This window comes from Lepidothrix coronata, unplaced genomic scaffold (genome assembly GCF_001604755.1).
Source record: "Lepidothrix coronata isolate B3197 unplaced genomic scaffold, Lepidothrix_coronata-1.0 Scaffold30, whole genome shotgun sequence".
Classification (NCBI taxonomy): Eukaryota; Metazoa; Chordata; class Aves; order Passeriformes; family Pipridae; genus Lepidothrix; species Lepidothrix coronata.
The window spans coordinates 2334786-2360878 of record NW_016690210.1 but is presented as its reverse complement, the minus strand read 5'-3'; the positions used below and the strand labels follow the sequence as shown (position 1 = coordinate 2360878).

Sequence of the window (26093 nt, the reverse complement as noted above, 5' to 3'; positions counted from 1 at the left end):
CCCAGCTGCTACCTCCAACCCTCAGCTTTTGGGACAGGGTGGCTGCTGCTGGAAGGGGCAGCACTGGGGTCTGAGGTACTTCTTTGTGGTGACAAGGGAGGTGCTTGGATGCTGCTGTTCCCAGGTGGGTCTCTGAGGGGAGTCAGGGTGCTCCTGAGCCCCCAGGGAGGTCTCCCACCTTCACACAGGGCTTGGCAGGTCTCCTGCAGCTCTGTGAGCTGCTCCACGGGGAAAGATGGGCACGGGAAGCACGTCCACACAGACAGGGCTGGAGGGGAGGGGCTTGTGTGGTGTGGGCTTGCAGCCCTAATAATTTCAACCCTCTGCCTCATCTCTTTCCACCCCACCGTGAAATGGTAGGGATGGGTATCACCAGAAAAAGAAAGAAAAAAATACACTCATAAAATCCAGTTTGCCAGCATTTTGGCTGGTAACTGGTGATCTCAGTTGTGAAGGTGTGCTGACACTGTGGCTTATCTCTTCTTTACCCACAAGTGACTTTTGCTCCTTCCCAGTTAATTCATTAGGTAAACACGGATTTGCTTCAGGAGATTTACTCAAGGCCAACACAAATCTTGGCTTGCAAGGAAATGTACTTTTTTTTTTTTTTCTCCTTAATCCTTCCTGAGAAGCAGCAGATTTGTCAGTGGAGGGGAAGAGCACTGGGAAGCAAAGTTTTCTGGGAAAGCTTTTGTCGGCTGCAAGATCCAAGCCATCGTGGTGTGACTGCCCTGCACTCTCACGGCTTCCCACTGCTTTCTGAGGCTGGGGTTGGTGTCTCTGGAGGAGGAAAGGTGGCTCAGGGTCTGATGGGGAGGGGGTAGACTGGAGTCCCTTGTCTGCTTTGGTTGTGGGACCAGATTGCAACACAAGGTTGTTGACTTCCACCTTTGGAGATGCCCCGGGGCCTCTGGATAAGAAGGTTGGTCTACACACCGGGGGATGTTTCATCCCTCTGGTGTTGCTGGAATAATGGTGTGCTGTGTTTCTGTGTTCCAGGGACATCCCACCACTCAGGGAGCAAACCACAGCACCATCCTCCTGTCCTGGTGTGGAAACCACCAGGAGAGCACAGCACAGACCTCAGGGAGTCCTGCCACGGCACTTCAAAGGAGCTCTGAGCAAGAGGGTGGAAGGAGCGAGTGAGCAGGAGGAGGATGGCAGAAATGGTAATTAAGGCTACCCTTGGGCTCATGTGTCGAGCCATAAATTAATTAGATAATCAGGACCCAGCCACAACATCCTGCCGGCTGCTTGCCTGGCTACAGTGAGTCAGTCAGGCAGCCCAGGTGTCCAGGAGGGGCAGGGGAGTGGCTTTATGGCCTGGGATGAAGATGATGCTCCACAAACCTGTTGGCCTCTGCTCTCTGTGCTGCGCACTTTGGCTTCAGCATCCTCCTGTCGCCAGCCTGAGTTCCCTACCTGGGGATTTCCCACTTCCCTTCCACATGGCAACAGGTCTGGCCCCACTGCAGGCAGTCCTCTGTGTTTAGAAATGAGATTATTTCTTCTTTGAGTCACTGGTTGGGTGCTATCAGATTTCAAAATGAAGTCTTTGCTCTCAGTCTCAAGTTAAATGTAGAAGGTAGGTCCAGCATCACACCTTTGACCATTTCTACTACAGCAAAGTTAATGAAAGCATTATACTTGCTCTAATTGCAAAATGCATCACCACAGGGGTGTAGGAAGATAGGGCAGACTATGCTGCAACAAGCAGGTTAACACCAGCTTTCATTGTCAGTCTAAGTAAGACACGAGTGTCCATCTATGACCCTGCAAAGTTCCTTTAATCAACAAAGGCTAAATCAAGGCAAATTTATTTTGTCAACAAGCCAGAAAAGAAACTTCCACTGTACCAAAAATCATGTATCTTTTCTCCATATGGCTTGTTTCCTTAGCCCAGAAGAGTGGTGGATGAATTGCAGACAGGATCACATCAAAACATGTAACCCTTGTTTCTGCTATTGGTCAGTAGCAGATACTGAGAATAAACTGTAAACTCAGACTTCTTTTCTCTGCATATGCACCAGCAATACAGAGAAAACAGCAAAAAATTTCCTTCTTGCAGAGCACAGGTGCCATTAGGGTTTGTGAGTTTAAAAGCCACTAATGAACTCAACCTTTGCAAACTTGTTTAACTCTTTTCTCTTCCCTTTTTACCTCCTTTGCCCCTATAGTTGTTCCTGATAATTCCATTTTGCCTTTATTTGCCGTTATTTTATGCATCTTCTCCAGCTCCCCCAGGATTTACAGCCCACTCTCACCGCCAGCCACCTGTATCATTTCCAGGCTGATGAATCCCCCTCTCTTGAGGCTGTTTTGCTCTGGAACTTGCTCAGTACCCCCAAGCACGTTTGGTGCCCTTCCCTGCTGTTTTACTTCTATAGATTCTCTTTTTTCACTTTTATACACTTGATGCCATAGTAGGGGTGTCCTCTGGCCCTCTGAGGTCCATCACCACAACAGAAATATTCTCAAATTATTGCTGGATAGACTTACTTAAAGTTTCTTCACTGAAAAATACTGCTCTTGACCAAATAATTAAGTAGGGAGCACCAAATTTTCTAGTGGAGGGGATAATTCTGAGCAGGGGAAGATTCACTGCAGAGGGTGCACAGATGATGGTTTATGATGTGTATGGCCTAGTATACCCCTCTGAAATAACAATTTTATCTTGGAATCATAGAATTGTTAAGGTTGGAAAGACCTTTAAGGTCACCAGATCCAACCATCAGCCCAGCACCACCGTGTTCACCATTAGACCATGTCATCAAGTGCCATATTCACGAGTTTTTTGAACACTTCCAGGGATGGTGATTCCACCAGTTCCCTGCAGTCAAACGCTTTACAACTTTTCCCATGATTTTTTTTTTCCCCCTAATATATAATCTAAACCTCCCCTGGCACAACGTGAGGCTCTTTCCTGTCATCTTGTCACTTGTTACCTGGGAGAAGAGGCTGATACCCACCTCGCTACAACCCCCTTTCCTCTGTTCATCCCCGTTCGATCTCCTTTCACCAGTACAACCATGGTTTTGAAACGCCAGCAGGATGGCACATGCAGACCACCCTGCCTTCACACCCAAATGACCTTTTTTGCCTTCAACAGTTACTTCCCTCCCAGGTGACCTCTATTTCCACCGCTCAGGAGCTGGCCAAGGCGTGCCCGCTCACGAACGGTGGCTGTGCGGGAGGTCAGGAAAGCAAAGCCGACAGCGCGTGGATCCTTCCCAACTTGCCCAGTAAGTGCACATGGACAGCCACGACGCCTGCCAGCAAGTCTCCACACTCCTGTGTGCGCCTGTAAGTAATTCTTTCACGCTGGTTATTTCAGAGCGCAGCTCAGTGTCTTTTTCTGAGGTTGAAGTACTGCTGTTGTGCCAGGATGGTCACAACCAGAAGTCGGCTGTTACACTAATGATGGTTTATTTTCTAGCTGGCTAAACTGACTCAGTATCTCCCCTTCAAGAAGCTCTTTCTCACTCTCTTTAGTTTTGCAGAAAGATGTGGCTGGCTCAAGTGTCAGCTCTGTGTTTTGCAGCACACTTCTGAAAGCATCTGCTTGTTTGGGGTGCCTTATTTTAGAGGAACTAAGAGAAACATATTTCATAGACAGACTTCAACCAGGGACTTCCACACTTCTGCAAAGAGGACTCAGTGAGGTTTGGTGTCACACAGCAGAAGTACAGGCACTCCCAGCTGCTAGGCACTCGAGGAGATGTAGGAATGACTCTTCTAGCTGTAGCATAAGGCAGCATATGCCCCAAAACTGTCGTACCCAGCCCCGTCAGCAACAGCCCTGCAGCCATCAGCCCAAGGGCTGCAGTTTTGCTGCCCTTGTCCATTCAAACAAACCAAAGCTGTGTGTGAGAAGGTTTCAAAGTAACACCAATATCTTTACTGATGGCTGAGAGACCTCACAGAAATGGATTACCAGGGCCTGGGAGTTTAAATAAGTATAAAATGGGCACGCAGAGGTTGCTCGCTCTGTGTGAGCAACCCAAGGGCTCACTGCAAAGCAAAGTGCTTGCTCTGAGCTGTTCTTGCCCTCAGAGCAGCAGGTTCCCTCCCGGGGTGAGGTGAGGCTGTCAAAGGGCCCTGACTAGACTTGACAAGAGGTGCTTTAATGACCTGGCAAACGAGACACAGACAAGCTGTTAAAGATAAGGCTCTCCCATAAATGTCAGGAGAACTGCAAACACGTCCCTGCAGTGCAAGGATGTAAACCAGGAATTCAGCTCTAGCGAGTGAGGGACTGGAGCCCATGAGAGGTGCAGCACTGCTCTGCATGGTCATGTCTGACCATGTGCCTGGCAGGACAAGGCCAAAGCACAGCCATCAGCATGTGTGAAGTCCAGAACAGCCTCTGGGCTGGCCCATGAAGGAGGGATGAATGGACTCCAAAGCTTCCAAGCTGATCCAGAAAACTGCATCCAGGCACTCACTCAGTGCAGCCCCTGAAGATGGTGCCCAAGGATAGAATCAACTCTTTTCAGTCAAACTGATTTTTTCCTCCCCCTGAATTATCATGCAGAGCAGGAAAACATTCTTGGATTTTAGCTATTTAGCATGAGGGTCCCATGGGGCAGCAAGGTGTTGCAGTGCCAGGGCCCATCCCACCCCCAGGAGGTGGGCAGCCAAAGAGGCATCGGGACAGCTCCAGCCCCGAGCACCAGACACCTCTCTGGGATGGGGTCTGGCTGAGGGAGCCCACACAGCATCACTGAGGCAGGAACTGAAACACAGCCCACTGTGCAGCAGTGAAGAAAATACACTGGCACACGTTACACCTTTTCTTTTACAGCGCTGTGTGGAGGGGGTGGTTTGGTTTCCCTGCTCACAGATGGCAGCCAGTGTAGCAAAAATCTCTGGACTTCCTGAGAGTCCATTGTGAAATCTGATTGAGTTTTGGGTGTAGAAGCAGAGAGAGAAGACAAGATGTTATTTTAATTCAGAATATTAATAATTTTTTTTCAATGATACAGAATTAGCTTTGCTATCCCTTGAGCTAACTCTGACCTCATCAAGAATCCTTTGCTTTGCCAGGGCTAGTTTTCCCCTGGATACCTTATGGAATAACAAGCCATGAGTAAAAGCAGGAATCTTGGATAAAATCCATCCTTGTCCACTGCAATCCTGAACTGACACCAGCATCTGCAGGACTAGACTGTGCCAACCACATCCAAAGGCATTTGTCACAGATCTTTGTGTCCCCACAGACTTTCTGCCTTCAGGCTACACACACAGAGCTCTCACAAGGAAGCAGACCATCAACTGCTGCTTTTGTAGTTAAATATGGTAGTGATTAGGAAAGGAATTAGATAGGAACTGCAGAAAACTTGCCTGAGAGTGAGAGAGAGGCTGCTCTGTTTAGGGGACGCTAAGGAGTGGCAGAGCAAAAGAGCAGCCCAGTTCCTGGCTCCCACCCTCTCTGCCCTGGCAAGGCTCACCCTGGCATGCAGGGCAGCTCAGGTTTCCTTTCCCTTCCCCATCCCCTCATCATGCTCCACCACTGCAGAGCCTGGAGCTGCTCAGCACCTCTGGGGTCCTCACCACAGGAGGGGCGTGGACCTGTTGGTGTGAGTCACAGAGGAGGCACTGGGGTGATCAGAGGGATGGAGCAGCTCTGCTGTGAGGAAAGGCTGAGAGAATTGGGATTGTTCAGTCTGGGAAAGAGAAGCCTGTAGGGTCACCTACTTGCAGCCTTCCAGTACCTGAAGTAGCCAACAAGAGAGATGGAGAGAAACTATTTTCAAGGGCCTGGAGTGACAGGACAAGGGGAAATGGTTTCATACTGAAAGATATTACATTTAGACTAGATATTAGGAAAAAATTCTTTGCTGTGAAGGTGGTGAGGTACTGGAACAGGTTGCCCAGAGAAGCTGTGGATGTCCCATCTCTAGAAGTGTTCAAGGATGAGGCTCTGAGCAATCTGGGGTAGTGGAAGGTGTCCCTGACCGTGGAAGGGGGTTGGAACTTGTTGGTCTTTAAGGTCTCTTCCAACCCAGGCCATTTTATGATTCTGTGATTCTATGAACCCCCTTTCTGGGGTTCAGAGTGCATAGTAGCATCCCATTTACCACAATTCATAACTGAAGGTAAATAAATGGCCTTGCTTTCTTCTCTCAGGCTGACCTCCTGCAATCTAGATGTGTAACATAACAATGCATTGTTATGTGTAACATAACTCTCAAGAGAGCCAGGCTCTAGTTAATTGTCACCTGAAGGAATTGGAGTCTCCTCATGCCATGGCTCAGTCCCACTGAAATCCCTGAGCATTTTGTTGGCTTTTAGAGCAGATGTGCAATGGCTGCAGCTTTGGGGGAGGCTCATTTATTGTTATTGCCTCACATTTACCAACACTCTGTAGAGGCCATGATGCCTCTGCAAACTCTTTACCCAGAGGGAGGGTAACAGCACATGTATAATACTCCATCATTTCTGGGCTCAAGATGCAAGGAGACTGACTCCTTTTGGTAGTAAAGACCTTCACTAAACCACTACCCCTGCACTCCTGCAAGGCAAGAAGTGTTTGTATCACGCTTGCAAAACCTGGAGGGAGGTGTGTGTGTCTTTAAGTAACCCACCATGTCACCCTGCACCATATGGACTGTCTGTCAGCAGCCAGGCATCTGCCTGGCCGTGATAGCAGACAGGGATAACTCCAGGTCAGGGTTCAGAGGATGATAGTGGGTGAGAGCTGAGCAAAGCAGAGCTGAGCAGTGAGGGAGGGGGGGTTGTCACCCCAAAAGGAGAGAGACGTGCTGGTCTGCAGCCAGGGGCAATGTGGCCCAAACAAACACAGCCCTCATCAATCCTCTCCCTCCAACTCTGAACAAGCTCAAGGATGTGAGTTCCATGGCTGCCTGGGAAGATGTGTTCTGTCGTGTGTTGGGCAAACAGGTCTTTTTCATCCTGGTTGCAATTGCTCTGATGTGGTTCTTGGCTTCTGCCAGAGTCTGACAGTGACTAACAAAACCAGGCAGCTGGATTTCACTGATCACAGAGCTCAGTTTAATCATTTGCAAAAAAGCCTCCAGAGTACTCTGTGACTTGGGCTTTTCTGATGGCTTGGAGCCATCCTTGCAAGTCTGGGAGTCCTGGCCAGGCAAGAAAGAGTTGGCCCAGAGACAGCTGGAAATACAAAAAAGCAGACGTGGTGCTGGGTAGGACAGAGGAAAGAGGAGGAGCCTTGTGTCGTGCAAGGCCTCCTGCCTTTCTCACCCACAGCATAAAATCATGAGGCTTGTCAGCCTCTTCTCACTCATTATAGAGGCCTAGGGCCTTGCAGAACAAGACATTTCAGAACAGCCCTGAAAATTAATTACCTCATTTTTTATGCAAAAGAACTATTAACTCATGATGGAAAACTATAACTAACCCCTGGGGCCATTAATCGTTGATGGGGACTTTTTCTCTTGGAGTTGGAGTGTCTCTCTGTTGAGACACTCGATAGAGTTGTTGAAACCTCACTTAGATTTTATCTTGGTTTGTGTTGCATAAAAAATAGCTTTGATATGACTTTTTCTTTCCCCCTGTATTATTTCAGGACAGAAGAAAAAAAGATCTTGCCCAATATCCTCAAGAAAGTTGGCTGCACCCCAATGGTCCGAATCAACAAGATTGGGAAGTCCTATGGGCTCAAGTGTGAGCTCTGTGAGTGTCCCCTTTCCACCAGGTTTTTCCGTGCCATGAGGTGAGGGTGAGGGGCGGTGTTGGAGGGGGGCTTCAGGAGAGGCTCTGTGAGAGCAAGTACAGGTGGGGAGGGACAGCTGTGGCACGTGTCGGGTGCTCCTGCTTATTAGGTTATGCTACAGTCATTTTTTGAACCAAACAGGATGGTTTCAAACAGCAGTGAGAAGGGGGCGGATGGTAGTGTGGCATCTCTCCTCCCAAATAACAGCAACATAAGCTCAGAGTATTTCTGGGCTAAATTTGGGGATGGGTGGATGGCAACATGGCATCAGGCAGGGATGCTGCAGCACCCAGTGTAGCACGTGGAGTGCACAGAGGAGACTGGCTGAGCCTTCCCAAATTATGGTGGAGGGAATTGGGCACAGGGCACGGCAGGACCCTTCCTGCAGCCTGTCCAGGAACAGAGAGCAGCTCAGGCTGTGGGAGACACACACCAGTGTCACCCTTGGCTGCCAGGCAGAGCTCTCACACATGGGGGAATCCTCTGCCAGGTCAGCTGGAGCCAGGCCAGGCACTGCTGTCTGCTCCTGGGGGCAGCTGCTTCCTTTGAGGACATTCCCAAAATGCAGCCCCAGGCAGAGCAGAGGGGGCTGCAGGCAGATGGGGTTATCAGCAACATGGGTGCCAGTCCCTGGTGTTAATAGTCAGGCCAAGGTGCTGGCTGCAGGGCCAGGTTTTCCAGCAGGATCCAAGTCCTCCACCCTAGGAGATGTTAGTGCAGCACTGGTGCTGTCTCATGAAAGGGTCAGTTTTAGCCTGGTGCCTTATAGGTACAAGGATGATAAGATCAGATCTGTCCATAAGGACTTTTCAATGCCTTTCCTGTAACTTCTAACCCTGATAACTAATTTCATCCAAATTTGGCAGAAAGATAGATTCTCAGAGGCAGAAAGTTTCATGAGTGTCATGTGGCTGGGTAAGGAGGAGGGACTTGATGAGTGCCCATCCTTAATGAAATGGCAGAGTGGGGCCTTGTGGTCCTGTTTGGCAGCTGGGAATCCTCAGGGCAACTAACACCCCACCAGGCCCATGGACACATGGAGTGTGCTGTGCTTTTCCACCAGATCCCTTCTCAGGATTTGGGATCTTTGGGCCAGTAATCCTGCAACCTCTACATTGCACTGCCTCTCACTTCCCAGAATGAGACCTTAGGGGATGGTGGGAGACCGTGGAAGAGAGTTGGTGGAAGTGGGAGGGCAACTGTGCAGTGTCTGGTCCACCTCTGGAGCAGCCTGCCCCTTGGAGCATGTCTTGCTAAGGCAGGAGCCTTAGGGGCGTGGGAGGATTCGGTGTGGGATAAGCTGGGCAGATCCTGTTTTCTGGGATGTTGTCTCCCTCCCCTGGCACAGGAGAGGAAGGAGAGCAGGACAGGCAGAGCAGCTACGTGGTCCTCTCCAAGCAACACGTCAGCACAGGCCCTGTTCCCAGGAAAATAAAGGAATTTTTGCAGCACAGCTACCTCAAGAGGCAGTTACAGGTGGATGGGATTACCTTGTATTTCCTGTGCCTCCAGGGATCTCTGTGCAGCTGAAGTTGTGGCACTTTGCTTTATAAAATGTCATGATGAGCACAAGATTTCTTTTCCCATTTGGGCTGCTCAGGTATCGGGTTGATTTCTCAGCCAGAAGTAGCTGGGTCTCTGCCAGGATGAAGGGAATGACGCCCTGGAAGTACCCATTTCTCCCTGTTGTCCATAAAACAGAGCCCAGTATCCCCAGTTCAGATGTAGGTGCTCATCAGAGCCTTGGTAAGAAAACTCCTGCCCCGAGTATTAGCAGTGTGGAGGGCCCAAATAGGACTTGCAGTTTGAAAGTTCCTTGGCAAGTTACCTGATTTTTCAGTAGCTCAGTGAAGGAATTATAATTTTGGCTGACACTTGGAAGCGTTCTTTCTGTTGCTCGCTTTTCTTTATGGCACCTCATTCAGGACTACACATCATCCCTACAGAAGGGACATTTTTAGGCACCTATTAAAAAACTGATGGAGCCTCTCCTTTCCCTTCCAGTGGCAAAGTGTGAGTACTTCAACGCGGGGGGCAGCGTGAAGGATCGCATCGGCCTCAGGATGGTGGAAGACGCAGAGAGAGCTGGGATTATAAAACCAGGAGACACGCTGATTGAGCCCACTTCAGGAAACACAGGTGGGAAGGGCAGGGATGCTCCCTCTGCCTGGGAACTGGGCAGGGGGTTGTTTTTGAGCATCCTGGAGTGTCAAGGTGCCTCTGCTGAAATTCCCAAGGGCCTGGTAGGCAAGGGTCCCACGCCTGCTAGGGTGTGCTCAGAAGGTTACCTTGTGGCAAGGCAAACACCCTCAGGACCAGGGGCAACCCCAGGAGTTTTCAGGCTGGAGAGCTTTTGAGGACGCAGAAGTTCCCAGAGAGGGTTTCCCTGATGGGCTGGAAGAGAAATCATCTGATTTTTTTCCTCGTCACTGTCACCTGTCCTCCCACCATATTATGGCAGGGTGCAAGCTGAGAGGGCACAATGTAGGAGACTACCCTGCTATTTTGCAGCCTCCACAGAGCTACTGGTGCAAGTTTTAATGTCCCTTTGCTGCTCCCTGCCCCATGACAAGGCCATGTGTGTGTGCACAGTATGCTTTCATACAAAAAGGCACAGCAGAGGCTGTCGAGGTGCTCTAGATGTAGTTGAGGCCACGTCCCTCGCTGCACTCCCCACCTCCTCCTCTCTAGCCATGCAGAATGGGTCTCATCTCTAGGAATTTTGCTCCTCACTGGCTTGTTGCCACAGGCAGCCCCAGAGCCAGCTCCCCATCTTGCCCCAGCCACTCCCCAGGGATGGGGTGAGGGAACTTGTGTTCTAGAGCTGTTCTACGGGTGGATTGTGCTGGGTCCCTGGGGCAGCTGGAGTCGCAGCAGGCTCCCTACAGCCCCTCACAGGGACACACTGCTCCAGCCTCACCTTCCTCCTCTGGCTGGGGAGCAGCTGGCTCCATCTGTCAGCCCTGGTGAAATCGGAGCAGAGGTGTCCTTCGCCTGCTCACCGCGGGGTGACATGTGCTGCTTAATGTGTGTGTCTGACACCCCCACACACAACTGAGAGTGTTTGAGGGGGGAGGGGAAGGCACTCCTGAAGCAAAATCACCTCTCTGCTGTTTTTCCAAAAAGAAAGGAAGAGGCCTGAGCCTCAGCGAGGGGAGGAAAACGCTCCCCAGCTTTGCCATTCGCTCTGTGCCACACTAATAGACTCCTGAGAGCAAGAGGGACACTGCACTTTGGCTCATCTGTCAGCACATCCTCCTACACTCTCTGGTGTTCCCAGCACATCCCAAGAGGCTCATGGAGGATGCCCTCACCTGCAGTTCACTGGTGAACATTTCTAGGTTCTATTCGCTGAAGGAGAGAGGAAGCAATGCATGTTGGCCTGTTGGCTTTTCCAAATGCTCCTGTTAACCAATTCCCTTTCCTCCCCACCACCCAGGAATCGGGCTGGCACTGGTGGCTGCAGTGAAAGGTTACCGCTGCATCATCGTCTTGCCAGAGAATATGAGCATGGAGAAGGTCAGAGCTCTGTATGGTGCTATCCCCACCCAGGGAACATCTCCTTCCCTGTCCCTCTCTGCCTTTCCCTTTCTAAGCCAGAGTGCCTTCTCTTTTAAGGGATAAAGAGCCTGGTGCACACACTGCCAGAACTTTGTAGCTCTTTTAGAGGGTCAGCTCTTGATGGAAAAAAGCACCCTGTGATGGCCTGGCTGACTGTCTGGTGTCAGCAGTGCAGCTGGGGTGACGTGTTGGCCAAACACAGTGTGTGGCTGCAGAGAAATGGAGCAATAACTGGGGTGTGGGAGGGTGAGGCCTGATTGGAGTGGAGGAGAGGCAGGCAGATGCCAGGGCTCACCTGACAGTCCTACTCACTTCCCCTCATGCTTCTGAAAGGTCACTTGGTCTCTCTGTGTATTTATGGTTTTCTTTAACCTGGAGACACTCAAGGTTGCCTGAGCTGCTTTCTTGAGGTGGTGTAAGTCATGTCATTTACCTGAGAGCTGATGATCAGGTAAAACTGCCGTCCTGGAGATGGCAGGAATCCTGCCTTGGTGAGCCAAAAGCCTCACAAACTATTCAGCTGAACTCGTGCCAGTGAAGCCAGACCTGGCTCCTGACCTGGCTCAAAAATGAGCCCTTCTCCAAAGTGCTGCCCTCATTGCAACCTAAATCTTACTTAAGCTCAGTCTGGAGCAGATGCCACCTCCAGCTGCCATGTGCTTTATCTCCAGGTGCCCCCAACACTCTCCCACCCTTCTTTTTTGACCCTTTCTGCCCCCGACAGTCATATCTCCCAGGGGATTATACCCTTGGTCTGATTTGTATTTGCTCCTTCCCTGTACTTGGTGAGAGAAGACAAGGGGCTTGGGGCAAAGATAGTTTTAAGAGCTCCCCTTTGCATGCAGGGGCTCAGACCCCAGCATACAGGAGACAGTGTTCCCTACCTGATTCCCCCTGCCCTTTTCCCCAGGCACCACGGAGCAGCACAGTGTTACCTCCCTCTGCCCTGTCCCCACTCTGCCCTCCAAGTAGGACAGGGCACAAGGCCAGGCTGGAATCCATGTGCCAGCTTTGGTCAGGAGGCCCTGGGGTGCCAGGAGCATGTCAGAGATAGTATATTCCAGAATTGGACATTGTATCTCCAAATGATAAATGTTCCCCCCCATGCAAAGCTCCTCTGGCATCTGACACTGCCATGAGCCCCCAGGTTTGGATTACCATCCCTACATGGGATCAGTTGCACTACATCTACTCTTCTCCCTCCCAAAGGTCAGTATTCTGAAGGCCCTGGGTGTCGAAATTGTGAGGACCCCGTGCACCCGCTTTGATGCCCCGGAGTCGAACATTCGTGTTGCCTGGAAGCTGAAAAGTGAAATCCCAAACTCTCACATCCTGGACCAGGTAAAGGCCGTCCCTCCACTGAATCTCCTTCCAAACACAGTTTATAGGGTGTGCTCCAGGTGTGCCTGTGCTTGGGAGCTTTGTTCAAAAGCGGCACTGGAGGCAGATTTCATCAGCGTTTTACAGCGTCTGAAGCGTAATCTCCCCTCTGCAAAGCACAGGGTGGCAGAAACAAAATAAGGGACACTTCCAAACCTGTAACACCTCTGCCAAAGCCTGGATGTGGGTGAGGCTGGGTTTTCTTGCACAATTCAGAGACTCCTCAAGTTGCTTCAGATTTAACTTTGACCTGAAAAAAAAAAAAAAAAATCACTTTTTGTGCCGGGCTAGCAAACTCTGTTCTGCCTCAAAAATGAACCTCATGCTGTAAAGGGCAAACCCCGATGACTCACACCTGTCTTGAACAGGAAGGCATTTCTCCCTTTGGTCTGACCCCGCTGAGGGAAGGCATCCCTATGGAGAGCAAGGAGCTCCTGGAGTGCAGGAAACTCAGGGAAGCTCCTTCCTTTTAGATAAAAAGGAGCTCAAAGGATGAATCTGCTTTTTAGAAGAAGACTGGTCTATGGTATCACTTGTGGCAAATCCCCCTGTACAGGCTGGAGAAGTCTTCTGGCCCACAGTTCCCAGCCACCTGACCAACCCCACACCTAATGGGCACCAAGTGCCAGAGAATGAGTGTTCATGAGCACATTTAATCTTCCAGTGTGGAAAAATCCCGAGTACCCTTGGGAATCTTGTCCCACATTAACTACCAGAAGGAATACCTGTATCTGGTCTGGCCGGGTCCCAGTCCACCCCTCTCTAGGGAGATGAGGGGGCAGTTGCCTGCTCTGGGTACAGCTCGTCAGGAGCTATTGCTAGTTTGGTATTTGACCTGCTTTTCACACGGTAACTCCTGCTCTTCTCTGTTGAAACAAACAGTACAGAAATCCAAGCAACCCCCTGGCTCATTACGACACCACGGCCGAGGAGATCCTGGAGCAGTGTGAAGGTACAGTCTGGGCTGTTGTTTCTACGTGCTGAGGGTGTGCAGAGGGCTGCAGCCCTCACTGAGAGATTTATTTTACATCATTTATTGACCTGAATGTCCAGAAACAGCCGAAAGGGCCTCTGTAGGTGAAGGCAGCGTTATCTTAATAATACTGACATGCAGGGTGTAGCAACTGCTCCTAATCCACTCCAGATACACCTCAGCCTGCAGGGCTTCCCGGCTATGGCTTCCCACTGCAAAAGCCTGAGGGAGGAGACCAGAGGCTTAAGAAAGTCAGGCTGCACCTAAATGAGAAAGAGCACATCTCTTGGTGGCCACAACACCTCTGCGATCTGTCATCTGGGAACACAGGATGTCCCAAGAGGCCTTACTGGGGAATATAAATCCATCAGGGCATGTCAGACTGCATCTGATCCAGCACACTCATTTGCAAGCCAAAATAGACAAAAACGTCACAAACTAATGGCATTTGAAGTGGCAGTGGGGGAGGATAAAGAACTATCCCAGCCCACGTCTGTGCAGATAGAGGTGACATTTATTGCAAGTTCTGGGAACACTGTAAATGTAAACAGGACTCGAGGGTTTAGACTAGAGAGCAGTTATCACAGCTGTAATTCAGTCGGGCAGCAACAGGAACAAGAGAGTCCCAGTCTTCCCTGCACTGCTGCATAGGGATTTGCTCCTGTGGCTGCCAGCCATGGTTTATAGGTTCCCTTTTCCCTATGCAGTTGCAGCATCAGGTTTCGAAGGCCTGACTCCAATTCTGCTCCTACCAGTCCTAAATCTGTATAATTTCACTGATGCCAGTGGGGATACATCTGACCCAGACATGTGCCAGGGCAGAGCTCAGCCATCTCTCCACTGTGGATGCCAACACGGGCTGAAAAGTTGTGCCTGTCAGTGATACGTGCTGCTGCTCACGTGTGTGCTTTGCTGCCACATGGTGGGGTTTGAAAGGGATGGAGGTGTTGTGGTATTCCCTCCCCCTTAAGGCACAAGATCACAAAACATCCTGAGTTGGAAGGGACCCACAAGGATCATCAAAGTCCAACTCCTGGCCCTGCACAAAACACTCCAAGAGCTACACCATGTGCCTGAGAGCATTGTCTAAACACCTCTTGAGCTCTGTCAGGCTTGGTGCTGTGAACACTGCCCTGAGGAGCCTGTTCCAGTGCCCAACCACCCTCTGGGTGAAGAACCTTTTCCTGATGTCCAACCTAAACCTCCCCTGACAAGCTTCATGCTGTTCCCTTGGGTCAGTAGATGCCAAAGGTGCAGAAATCATGGAGAGCTGGAGTGGGAAATCTGAAAGTCACCCTCAGCCCCCTGTGCTGAATTAGGATCATCTGATCCTGTAAGCTCATCTGAGCTTCTCCATAGGACCAGGCTTTGTCCACCAGCATGGCCTCTGTCTGGCCTGTCCTCACGTGGGTTCTAGTGGCCAAGGGACATGGGCTCTGCTTCTACACAGAGCCCCGAATAAAGGGAAGGTCATGCTGCAGGCCATGCTGAGTCCCTGCAAGCCTCTCTCTTCCCTGACCTGCAGGAAAGGTCCACATGGTGGTGATTGGGTCTGGCACAGGAGGCACCATCACTGGCGTCGCCAGGAAGCTGAAGGAGAAGTGCCCAGAGTGCAAGGTAAGCCAGGAGGCAGGGCTGCCTTGGTTTTCCTGGGATCAGAGAATGGTTTGGGTGGGAAGAGACCTTAAAGATCATCCCATTCCACTCCCCTGCCATGGGCAGGGATACCTTCTTCTAGACCAGGTTGCTCAGAGCCCCATCCAAACTGGCCTTGGACACTTCCAGGGATGGGGCAGCCACAGCTTCTCTGGGCAACCTGTGCCAGGGCCTCGCCACCCTCACAGTAAAGAATTTCTTCCTAATATCCAATCTAAACCTACCTTCTTTCAGCTCAAAGCCATTCCCCAGTGTCCTGTTCCTGCATGCCATTTCCTGTCTGCACTTCTGATCACAACTAACCCCACAGCTCACCTGAGCCAGCAGTCGATGTCTCCACCTATTTGCTTTTTCACAGCAATCTTGGCTTTTGTTAGAAGCAATTTGGTGATGCTTAGGTTGGCCTAGACCCACCCAAGTGCCTTAGAAACCAAACTTTCCACAGTCCCACTAGAACCCCCACCTGCCTGCTGCCCTACCCTGAGACAGGACGGTGTTGGATGCCCACTGCAGGCCCAGCTGACGGCGTCACTGCTCCTGGTTCACCTGCCCGATGGAAGTTTCTGTTCTGGCAACTCTGTGAGGGGCACAGACTGTGCAAGGGCTTCTCCTCTGCTGTTGCAAACCCCTTCATGTTTATGGTTGACATCAGTAATGATGCTTAACCTGCAGAGCTTGTGCTTCAAGGCAGATGAGGGGCTTGACAGATGCTGCCTGTCTGGCGTAGTCAGTATATGAGCAATCCCTGATGCACCAGAGAGTTGTGGACCCATCGTTGGAGGACCAGGTTACCTCCCTGACTGATTGCAACTGTGTGTGGAGCAGTGTCACCGCCCCTCCTCAGCTCTGAGCTGAGGGAGGCAACCTCAGCCCAGACATAAAGCTGTAGGCAACCAGGGAGGTGTCACCATCAGCCAGCACAACTAGATCCAGAAAGGATGGCTGTAGCCACGGGTTTCAACACGTTTGAGCTCTCTGGCTGGCTTTACCCATGAGTAGATTAAGGAGCACTTGCACTGTCCTAAGGGTTGAGCTTTGGAAGTGGGAGGCTCTGCCAAAGGAGTGATGACAAACACCTTGAGAGTGATAACATTTTAAGCCACCAGTCACTTCTGCAACAGCTGAAGACTACCTAGGATCTATTTAAAAAGCCAGTGGGAAACAGCACCCTTTTATCCTGGAAGCTCTCCACGCTGCCAGTGGTTAGGGATATTAATGAATATTACGGGAAGGAAAACATTGCTGACAAGGGCACGGGTGATTTTTCCTTTGAGTTTGTGTTTGACTGTTTCTGAGCTCCCTTTGTGGTTTAACAAAACTTCCTTCCCTCAAAGATCGTCGGCGTAGATCCCGAAGGCTCCATCGTTGCTCTGCCCAGTGAGATGAACAAGACAAACACCACAACCATTGAAGTGGAGGGCATGGGGCACGACTTCATCCCTACTGTCCTTGACAGATCAGTAAGTAGTCGTGTGACAACAGGCCTTTGCCTGATTTTTGGTTTTGCATCCAGCCTACTCCCAAGTTCAGAGGTAGCCAGCTCTGGTACCTGGCCATGGCCCAACCCTAAGGCTCTTGCACACCTTCCCAGTGCAGAACAGGCTGTTGTGGAGGGATTGGGACCTCAGCACTGAAGCATCTTTCCAAGTCTGATTCTAACTGAATTTAACACACAGAAGAAATCTCGCACCATGTATGGGCTGGAAGACAAGATCCAAGCTCTGTAAGACAGCAGATCATGAACCTCATACCTCTTCCTGTCGAGTTTACTCTCGGTGTATCACCTGCCACCAACCACAGAGTTTTAAATCCCTAATTCAGGCTACCTGTGTTCCCCCCGGTCTCATTCTTAGAAAGATCCCTCAGATTCTTTCTGCTTTCAGGTGTGTGTTAACAATGTCTCTGCTGTTGGCACATGGACGTAGAGCTGACACCTGTAACAACCCAAACCTCTTCTTGTAGCTGGGTCTGATTCTGCCTGGCAAAATCTCAATCATTAGTGTAGTCTGGCCTGGGACATCATGACACCACTTCCTCTTCCACATCTTGACTCTGGACCTGTCAGACATCCCTAACACTTCAAAGAAAGTGTGCTGGCTGAAAAGGTCAGAGTGGGTGCCTGCAAGAAAGGACATGTCCCCAAACCAGGAATGCCCTGACAAATGCATTGCTCCTAACAAGTGTGGAGGGCAGCTCAAAGCTGACAGATGTTGTAGGCATCAGCATGTCTCAGAGGGTTGGGACAGCCTTAAACAGCACTGCCAAAACTCAGCCTTCTTGCTTTCCTTTCAGGTGGTTGATCAGTGGTACAAAAGCAATGACAGAGATTCGTTCCTCATGTCTCGCAGGCTGATCAGAGAGGAGGGATTACTGTGTGGTAAGCACCAGTGGCAACAGCTGCTTCTCCTGACGAACTTTCTGAAACTCTTCCTTTTGGGATCAAAATGCTTCAGGGTGGGTGCTCCCTGCCTTTTGTGTCTGCTGGGTTAGCAGGGCTGGATGGCTGAATCCCGAGCCGGTGTGTAGGTCACTGCAGATCTCAGAGGTGTGTCCTCTGAGTCCGTGGTCTGAGATCTGAGTCATCGGCCACAATAATTATAGAAGCAATAACTCTCCTCTTGCTGGAGCACTTTTGCAGTGTAACTGGATCTTCAGGCCTAACTCTGTGCAGAGTAGAGTTACATAGGCTGAAGAGAGGATTAATGGGGCTTGGGGCAGGACAGGTGGGCTAAAACTGTCGCTCCTCTAACAACTCTGCGAGGCTGTTCTCTGTGTCATTGCCACACCAGAGGTGCCAGGTTTGGACCAGGAAAGCTTGAAAGTAAAGAAGGTGTGAGATGTTCTTACTGAGTATTTCTCCCCGTGCCAACGAGCTGTAAGTGATCCCACTGGCCTTCCAAAACGAACAGGTACCCTCAGACAAACCCTGCCTGTGCCCTCAGAGCCACTACACGCCATCAGCATGTTTTCACCCTTCCCTGCCACCGAGCAGGTAGCTGTAGGTTTGCATCCAGGACCAGACACTACATAGGCTTGTAGTTACAGCTGATAAAAGCCCTGAGCACTCATATCCAGGGAGTTTTGGAAAAGATCAGGCCACGTGTAATGAAACACTTTAATGTTGATTTAACCCAGCAGGCACAGAGTCACCGTGTTTCAACAGAAACCACTTGCTGGACTCAACTATAATTTGTGAACAGCTTCATGTTCCCTGAACTGCATTTTTCAGGGCCATTCCTCATTTGTTTGAAAAATGTGACCCGGTAATAATTAACCTGCTGTAAAATACGTGCTGCCTTGAGTGCAGTGTGTAATTGGCACTCAGATAGTGGAATGTGTTTGACTTCCAGTATTCAAACTACTGGTGGAAGAATTGCCTCTGTAAAGCAGGGACCTGCTCTCCCTACGTGCAGCAAACCACATGTGTGCACACAGACATAAGGAGTGTTTAAGTCTTCCCATCACGTTGGCCTGGTATTCCAAGCATGAATGTAATGTTTATGGTTTTTTCAGTCTTTACAATGCATTTAAAGCCAGTCTTTGGTTTCCAAGTATGTCAGCCAGAAGCTCCAGAATTGGCATGGCCTCCTCCTCACCCAAAGGAAGAGTGTGGTATGGGCAGCGTGTTATGAATGTCCCTGTATTCAACATTTCAGACCTTGGTCTGCCCACTGAGCCACCACAAGAAGTGGCTCATGAAGTTCACAAGGTGACTCTTATGCTGCCTTAAAAGCCCATTGCCAAGAGCCACCATATGAACACAATCCTCCATCCCTAACATTACCCTAAAGCCTACAGGGCTTTGGGATCTATTCCTCCCATCCCAGTGTCCTGAACCACCGTCCCACAAAGTGCCACCTTTGCCTGAGTGCCCCTGCACCACTATCTGGGGCAGCCTGTGCCCCCCACGCTGACACTGTGGCCCTACACCCTGTGCAGCCCTGACACTTGTCTCCCTCTCCTTGGTACCCACCCAGGAGGCAGCTCGGGCAGTGCCATGTCCGCTGCCATGAGAGCTGCCAAGGATTTGAAGGAAGGTCAGCGCTGCGTTGTCATCCTGCCCGACTCTGTCAGGAACTACATGTGAGTTTCCTGCTTCCTCGCCTGCTTTCCAGCATCAGGGTGGGAGATCCCACAGCCTTCTGCCCCTCGGGGACCTTCAGTGGCATGAGCTGAGCCCAGGTGCTGGGGGTTGCTGGGGAACCACCCCGATAACTCTGATATCTTGGCACACAGAGTGAGCCCAGAGCGGGGAGTCTCCCTCAGGCAGATCACAGGGAAAAAAACTAAATAAACAACAGGAATAAACTGCACACCACCATGGCAAGCACCAGGAGCCGGGTGTTGGGATACTCGGGATGTATTTCCTCTTGTCACTGACTCATTGCACGGAGCAGGAGTCAGCCAAGCTGCAGTTTTTGAACTTGCATGCCTAAAGTTAGGAAGGCAAATAGCTGGCATGCTTCGAGGAGTCACTGAGCACCCGCAGCTCCCGTTGACCTTAAAAGGGGCTGAGAGCAGCCAGCTGCAAAAATCATGGGAGCCCCGGGGGCAGTGCTGTGGTCTAGTGCATGAAACAAAGCACGACTTCTTCTGGGAGGCTCACAGACCCTCTCTTTGTTGGTGACTTCTAGGTCCAAATTTGTGAATGATAAGTGGATGATAAAAAACGGGTTCCTAAATGACATCCAGGAGCACAAGCCTTGGTAAGACAACTTCCGCCGGGATAAACTGTGCTAAGGGAATCAGCTTTTTGAGTCTGGAAATTATTCTCTTCAAAGGAAAGTATTCTCTTTTAGTATCTGCAAAAAAACCAGTACAGTCCAGATCCCTCTGGGGAGGCCGTAATGTCAGCTCCTCACTTTGGAGTGGTTAGATATCCCAGTTCTCCAGTCAAAGGCTGTAAAGGAGCCCTTTCTGTCCCAGATTAGCTGATCCACTTCCACCTGGCAACCATTGCCCAGGCCACCTAAACCCTGCCAAGCAGAATGGCCGAGGTAGATATTTAGCTCCACACAAAACCTCCCTCTACTCCACAGCTGATGGTCAAAGGACCATTGGGCTGGTGGGGAGATGGGTCCCTGCTGTAGCAAGCCCCCTTTCAGGCGGGGAGATGGGTCCCTGTTGTAGCAAGCCCCCTTTCAGACAGTTCTGAAAGTCTTCTCAGGCAGGGGACAGAAAATTTTAACTCCCCAGAACTGCTGGCCAGAAAACATGACCAACTCATCTGTCTCTTAGGCACCACAGGTAAAGAATCCCCTCGAAACAGGGAGTCACAGACAAACTGCTGATGCCAGTTGATGTGTGGCTGGGCAAATGCCAGCTGTTTAGAATTCAGCTCAAAGACAGCAGGTACCACTGATGTCACCTGCTCCCTTGGGGTTACTGTAACCAAAGGTTATTGCAAAATATTTCCCAAAAACTTAATACATTTCTAGGGACTCTGGTGTCTGGTTAGAATTGCTCTTGGCCTTTCCAGCCTCTAGTATTGCCCTGCCTTTTCTGCATGGACAGAGGACTGAGCTGGGAGGTGCCTGTGGTCCCCCACAAACAAGTGTAGCTTGTTTTTCGTAAATCACACGAGCATCTCTGCCAGGCCCTCTCCTGGAGGAGCTGCAAATGCTGCATTTTGAGGACCAGGCACACAGACCAAAGGGGTAAAACTGGTAGGTCACCCATTTATGGCCTTGAAGTGAAGCCCTCAGTAGCTTCCTTGGATTCAGGACAGCTCAGCACCCTGCCTGCTGCTGGCCTTAGCCCTGCCTCTGGAGTTGTTTGAACACCAGGCATAGGGAAATCTTGACTTCAACAAGACCTGGCCGTGAGGGACTTATTACTGCTTTGGGTACTGGAGTGGGGCTGGCTTTGCAGGCAGGCAGAATACCCTTGCATGGCTGGGCTCATTTCTAGTGGCCTTGCCTCACTGTTCAAGGCCACAGCTGTGCATCAGAGAGCAACAGCTCAGCGCTGCCATTTGTCTTTCAACAGGTGGTGGAACATCAAGGTGCAGAAACTGAATCTCTCGGCTCCTCTCATTCTCCTCCCAGAAGTCAGCTGTCAAAAAGCAATTGAGATCCTTCAGGAGAAGGGATATGACCAAGCTCCCGTTGTTGCTGAGTCAGGGTAACTATTTTTTACTCGCTACAGGGACTGCCACTCACACAGGAGAATCAGTCATGATGAAGGTAAACAGAAAGTCCCGTTTACTGACTCAGAGTTGGGGCTCTTGTGTTGGACTCTGTGAGGAACACTTTTAAAATATTGTCTGCCTCATCGTGAAGATTCATCAATAATACTCCTGTAAATGAGGCAGTTAAAGCCAAAGCCAAATCTAGAGCCCACCAGACTCAGCAGAGGCTGGATCAGTGCAAAGGCAGGGGGAAGTCAGAGGAGTGGTGAGGGTTGGATGGGAAACCCCCACAAATAAGCAATTGGAGAGCCCATGAGTTTTCCCTCTCCCAGCTGCTCAGTCCTGGACTGCAACAGCAGACTTTAACTGCTGTTAAACCATCAGCTTGGTGAGGACAAGGAACTTCTTGTCCTGTTCAGATGAGGAGGAACCTGCTGCCTCTTGTTGATGGCAGCAGCAATTTGGTCACTGACTTCAAGTGAAGCAGTTCAGCCCCTACATAAAACGTGTGTCCTACCTCAGGTCTGACCTTTTGGAAACCTCCCTCTTCCCTTACAGACTTATTTTGGGAATGGTGACCCCCAGCAACACCCTCACCTCAGTGCTGGCTGGAAACGTGGAGTTCTCAGACCCTGTTACAAAGGTCATCTACGACCAGTTCTCGAAGGTACCTCTAAGGCTGGTGTCAACCTCTGTCCAGGGATGGGGAGAAGGGAAGAGGGGCAATACCATCACCCTGGGGTCTGAGAGGAGCTGGGAGGTCAATGAAAAGACAGAGAGGTCTCCCCAAAACAGTGCAGGTGGATGAGGGACATCGGATCCTGGCCCAGCTGGATACCACCCCGTCCACTCACAGCTACCACCAGAGAGAGGAGCCAGGCTCTGCACCACTGTCATTTAAATGTGAAATGAAATGTTAAATGTTTCCTTTTGTCCCGTTTAGATTGGCCTGGAGGACAGCCTTGGGAAGCTTTCCTGCATATTGGAGAATGACCATTTTGCTATCGTTGTACACGAGCAAATGCAGTGTAGGTATCTGCAGAGGAACTCTGTGGGCTTTGTGGAAATGTTTGAGAGGGGAATGGAAATTCTCAAACTGAGAGTGGAAAGTATCACTGCAGCTGCTCCAGCTGTGCAGCCCCTGAGCCTTTGCAGGAAGGATTTCTGCCTCAAGGCTCTGCAAATCCCTGGAATTGCCAGCTATTCACCCATGTCTTTTCCTGACACCACAGGGATGAGGAGAGAGGGGGGAAGCCTTAACTACAGGACCAGCACACTACTGGATGTGTGTTCTGGAGGAACACTTCCCAGATCCTGGCCATGGGAGCTGTGTTGTGCGCCCATGCAGGTGTAACACTGAAGCACCCATCAACTCCATCCCTTCACCCTATCCCATGGTTTCCCATGGAAAAGGTGTTCCCAAGGTATTCATTATGGGGTTTCATTAGGTCCCCTCTGACAGCCAAGGTGGACTGTAGATGACTGCAGGGGTGCAGTGCCTGTGCTGCACAGCGCTTGTCTCTTCACGTTGAATTCAAATCACTGCCTTGCTGGTTGTGGGCAGCACAGGAAGCAAGGGGGGATTTAGGGATCTCCATAGACTTCCATAACCCGAGGGCAAGGCCAAAAGGAGTGTTTGGCCACGCTAGGTGAAGCTTAGGTGGAATTCAGGCATGTAAGTTGAGAAAGCTGAGAACAAATGGGTCAGACCAGGAGCAAGCCCTGTGGCACAGGCAGGTGAGTCGTGGGCATTGATGTTTGTAGCCTGGGGCACCTGTGCATGAGACTTACCTGGACCATGGCTGGGCATAGGAATGCTCTGCCAATTCAGGAGCAATTCAGTCCAACAAAGCAGCCATACCAGCAGGTTTGGTTTATTCTTAATCCACTGCACATCCACCCTCTCCTTGGTGCAGCAAACCGACTCAGTATGAGTCACCTGCAGCAGGACCACAGCAGCATGAGGGCTGCTGACACATTGATGGCAGCAGGGATCACACCTTGTTCCTCCTCTGACCAAAAAAGGTGCTGTTCTGCAAACCTGACCTAACACACCTTTCCAGTGCCGTAAAACTTCTACGAGTACAAATTTGACCTTATCTGGAGGGAGTTGCTTTGTTGAAAAGAGTGAGCAACATGAAAAAGCAGTCAGAAGCCACAAGCTGAGGTCTAGCAATTTAGAGCTGAAGGGTATAATTATGTTGATTTGATGGGATTGCACACTGAGCCTGCAAAGCATCCCTCCTGTGAGCAGTGTCCAGTACTGCCAGCAAGGGGCTGCCTGCTGAACTCTGAGCCTCTGGAACCCACCAAGCCCAAACATCCCAACCCCTCTGCTTGTATCTCCAGGACCTGCTGGCCCAAAATCAGCTCTAAAGCTTGCAAATCCAGCCATCAAAAGGTTGCAAACAAAAGTCTGTCATTCAAAACTGCCTTTGATGCATGTTTCCAATTCTGTCACAAAAAAATAATGCTAGGCAGAACTTCCTTTCTCAACTACGTTGTCATAAAACAATTTCGCATCACATTTTGATATAAATTAAATGGTATCAGCAAATTAAATGGCACCCACCAAGAAACATCAGCCAGCTGTATGCAGTGCCTCTTGCTCTGGTTTTCAAACAACATCCCCTTTCTTTTCCAGAGCTGCTGTTTTAATGCCGTCACAGTTACCCCCTTATTTATTACTTTCTTCCCACACCTTTGGAGCTTGCATTTTATCTCGTGTTTGGACTCTGGTGGCTAGTTTTATTTTTATTTAAGAAAACATTTATCAGACAGTTAAAGCAATTGTGGAAGTGTTGTTTTATTAATGGTGGTGTAGGACGTTATGAGAACAGAGCAGGAAAGTGCCTCACTGCTGCTCTTGGGGAGTCTCATTAGTTTGGCCTGAAAAGTTTTGTGGTGACAGAAGCAGGACTGGAACAGAGGTTGGGTAAAACAACTGGGAAATTAAGTTTCCTCTCTGGGAAAGGGTGCATAATTTGCAGCTAAAACCTTATTGGTGCAACCTTAGTAACCTGACTGAGGCTGCATCAGTCATTTCTGTGGGGGTAGAGCAGAGACAGATGCTGTACCCGTTAAGGTTTTCTTTTAATAAATGAACAGCAGCTTCTGCATAGCTGATGGGGTGGGGGTAGAGAGTGGAGGAGTGAGGGGTTGTGTTTTTTGGGGAGTTTTCCCACTAAACTGGCATTTTCTCTGCTTACAGTCGATGGAAATGGCAGCTCCTTCATGAAGCAGATGGTGTTTGGTGTGGTCACAGCAATGGACCTCCTCACCTTCGTCAGCAGAAACGACAAGAAGTAGCAGAGCAGCTCGGCTGCCCCCACATCCTCCAGCAGGGCCAGGTGTGCTCCCCAAGCCCAAAACGCCCGGCCAAGGGCACCTTCTGCTCTAATCCAGTGACAGTTTCTCAAAATTACTTAGGTGAAAATTGTAATGTATCAATATTTGTCTGCCAAATGCCACCCAGAGTGGCACTGAAGTGAAGATAACTAAAGAAATTGCATTTAATAGCCCTGTGTGGTTACACGGAGCTTCCCAGGGCTGGATGGGTAACATGGTGGGGTGGGGATGGACAGGGGAAGTTTGTTACTGCCTGGATTTTAGCAGGTGGGGGTTTGGTGTGTTTGCCAGCTGTAGGTACCTGTGCACTGCCCACGTTTGCAGCTGCTGCTGGTTGTCCTGGGGAGGGCAAGTTTGATCTTAATTTTGCTGTCAGGCTTATTGTGTCCTGGTAACTGATAATAAAGGCCAGAAGAGCCATTTGCCATGGGTGCCAAAAACATAAATGAGAACAAATGTGAAAAGAAAGCTGTGGGACCAAACTGAAGTGCCATTGAAACTTGTTTTGGGGGAGTTGCTCTCAAAAGACCCAGACATTTTTGCAATCTTTCTATGAGTCTCAGGAGCTGCTCCAAGGTAGCAACAACTAATTTTAATTTCGGCTTGCTGCTAAGTGGTTAGTCCATATTCTCAAACTAATCTACTTTGTAAGAGACTCTTATTAATTTATAGAATGCTGAAGTATTTATATTTAGGAAAATGTCTCTGCTGTCTATTGTTTCCTGTGTGACACAATCCCTTATGAGATCTGCAAGTTTTTACTGGAGCAATAACTGTATTTGTCCAGAAAAATAAAAATTCATTATCTTTACCTCATCATATTGCATTTATTTTAGCAATTCTGTTGCAAAGTGAAGGTTATTAGTCCATGAATGTATTCTCAACTCAAATGAATAACTTTTGAAGTGCTCCATAACTTCATGAAATTCAGAACTGAGTCTGAATCTGGACCAGCCTGGGACATGCCAGACCCTTCCTGGTGACTCTGACTTTAACATGTCCTTCTGTGCAACAGACCTGCCTGTGTGGAACAAACCATTCTAACAGGCTGCCCTCTCAGAAATTGTGTGTGTTCATGCAAAAGATATTCCCTTACCGTGAGTTTGAGCAGACACAAATGCAATATTTGATGTGCTTAAACGGAAGGTTTGCTTGCAGAGCTGGCTGCTGCCCAGGGTGCTGAGCGTGTGGCCTGTGGGGCTGTGCCTGGGCACTCACCTGGGAGTGCAAAAAGTGGTAACTTTCAGAAAACAATCAGCTGAAAACCCAGGTGACGGGTTGACAGCACGTAAGGACAGCCCAGGGTCCTGCTGCTCTGTAGCCCTTCACAGTGCTCATGGCTGCTATGG

General features: G+C 49.9%; 1 protein-coding gene across 1 annotated transcript; it reads left to right on the top strand.

The window, feature by feature from the left end:
* The first annotated feature begins 1157 nt into the window (after positions 1–1157).
* On the top strand, positions 1158–25465 carry LOC108495293 (cystathionine beta-synthase-like). Its single transcript, XM_017810857.1, has 16 exons — positions 1158–1169; positions 3149–3303; positions 7550–7656; positions 9701–9835; positions 11136–11215; positions 12467–12598; positions 13520–13589; positions 15136–15227; positions 16601–16726; positions 17559–17643; positions 19244–19349; positions 19901–19972; positions 21255–21389; positions 21955–22063; positions 22340–22424; positions 24608–25465. Exons 1-16 carry the CDS (start codon positions 1158–1160, stop codon positions 24703–24705), a joined length of 1599 nt encoding a protein of 532 aa, XP_017666346.1. The 3' UTR covers positions 24706–25465.
* The last annotated feature ends 628 nt before the right edge of the window (positions 25466–26093 follow it).

Coding starts and splice junctions, on each gene's coding strand:
- LOC108495293 (XM_017810857.1), top strand. Junction 13,590..15,135: donor GATCCTGGAGCAGTGTGAAG/GTACAGTCTGGG, acceptor CCTGACCTGCAG/GAAAGGTCCACATGGTGGTG. Junction 16,727..17,558: donor CTACTGTCCTTGACAGATCA/GTAAGTAGTCGT, acceptor CTTTCCTTTCAG/GTGGTTGATCAGTGGTACAA.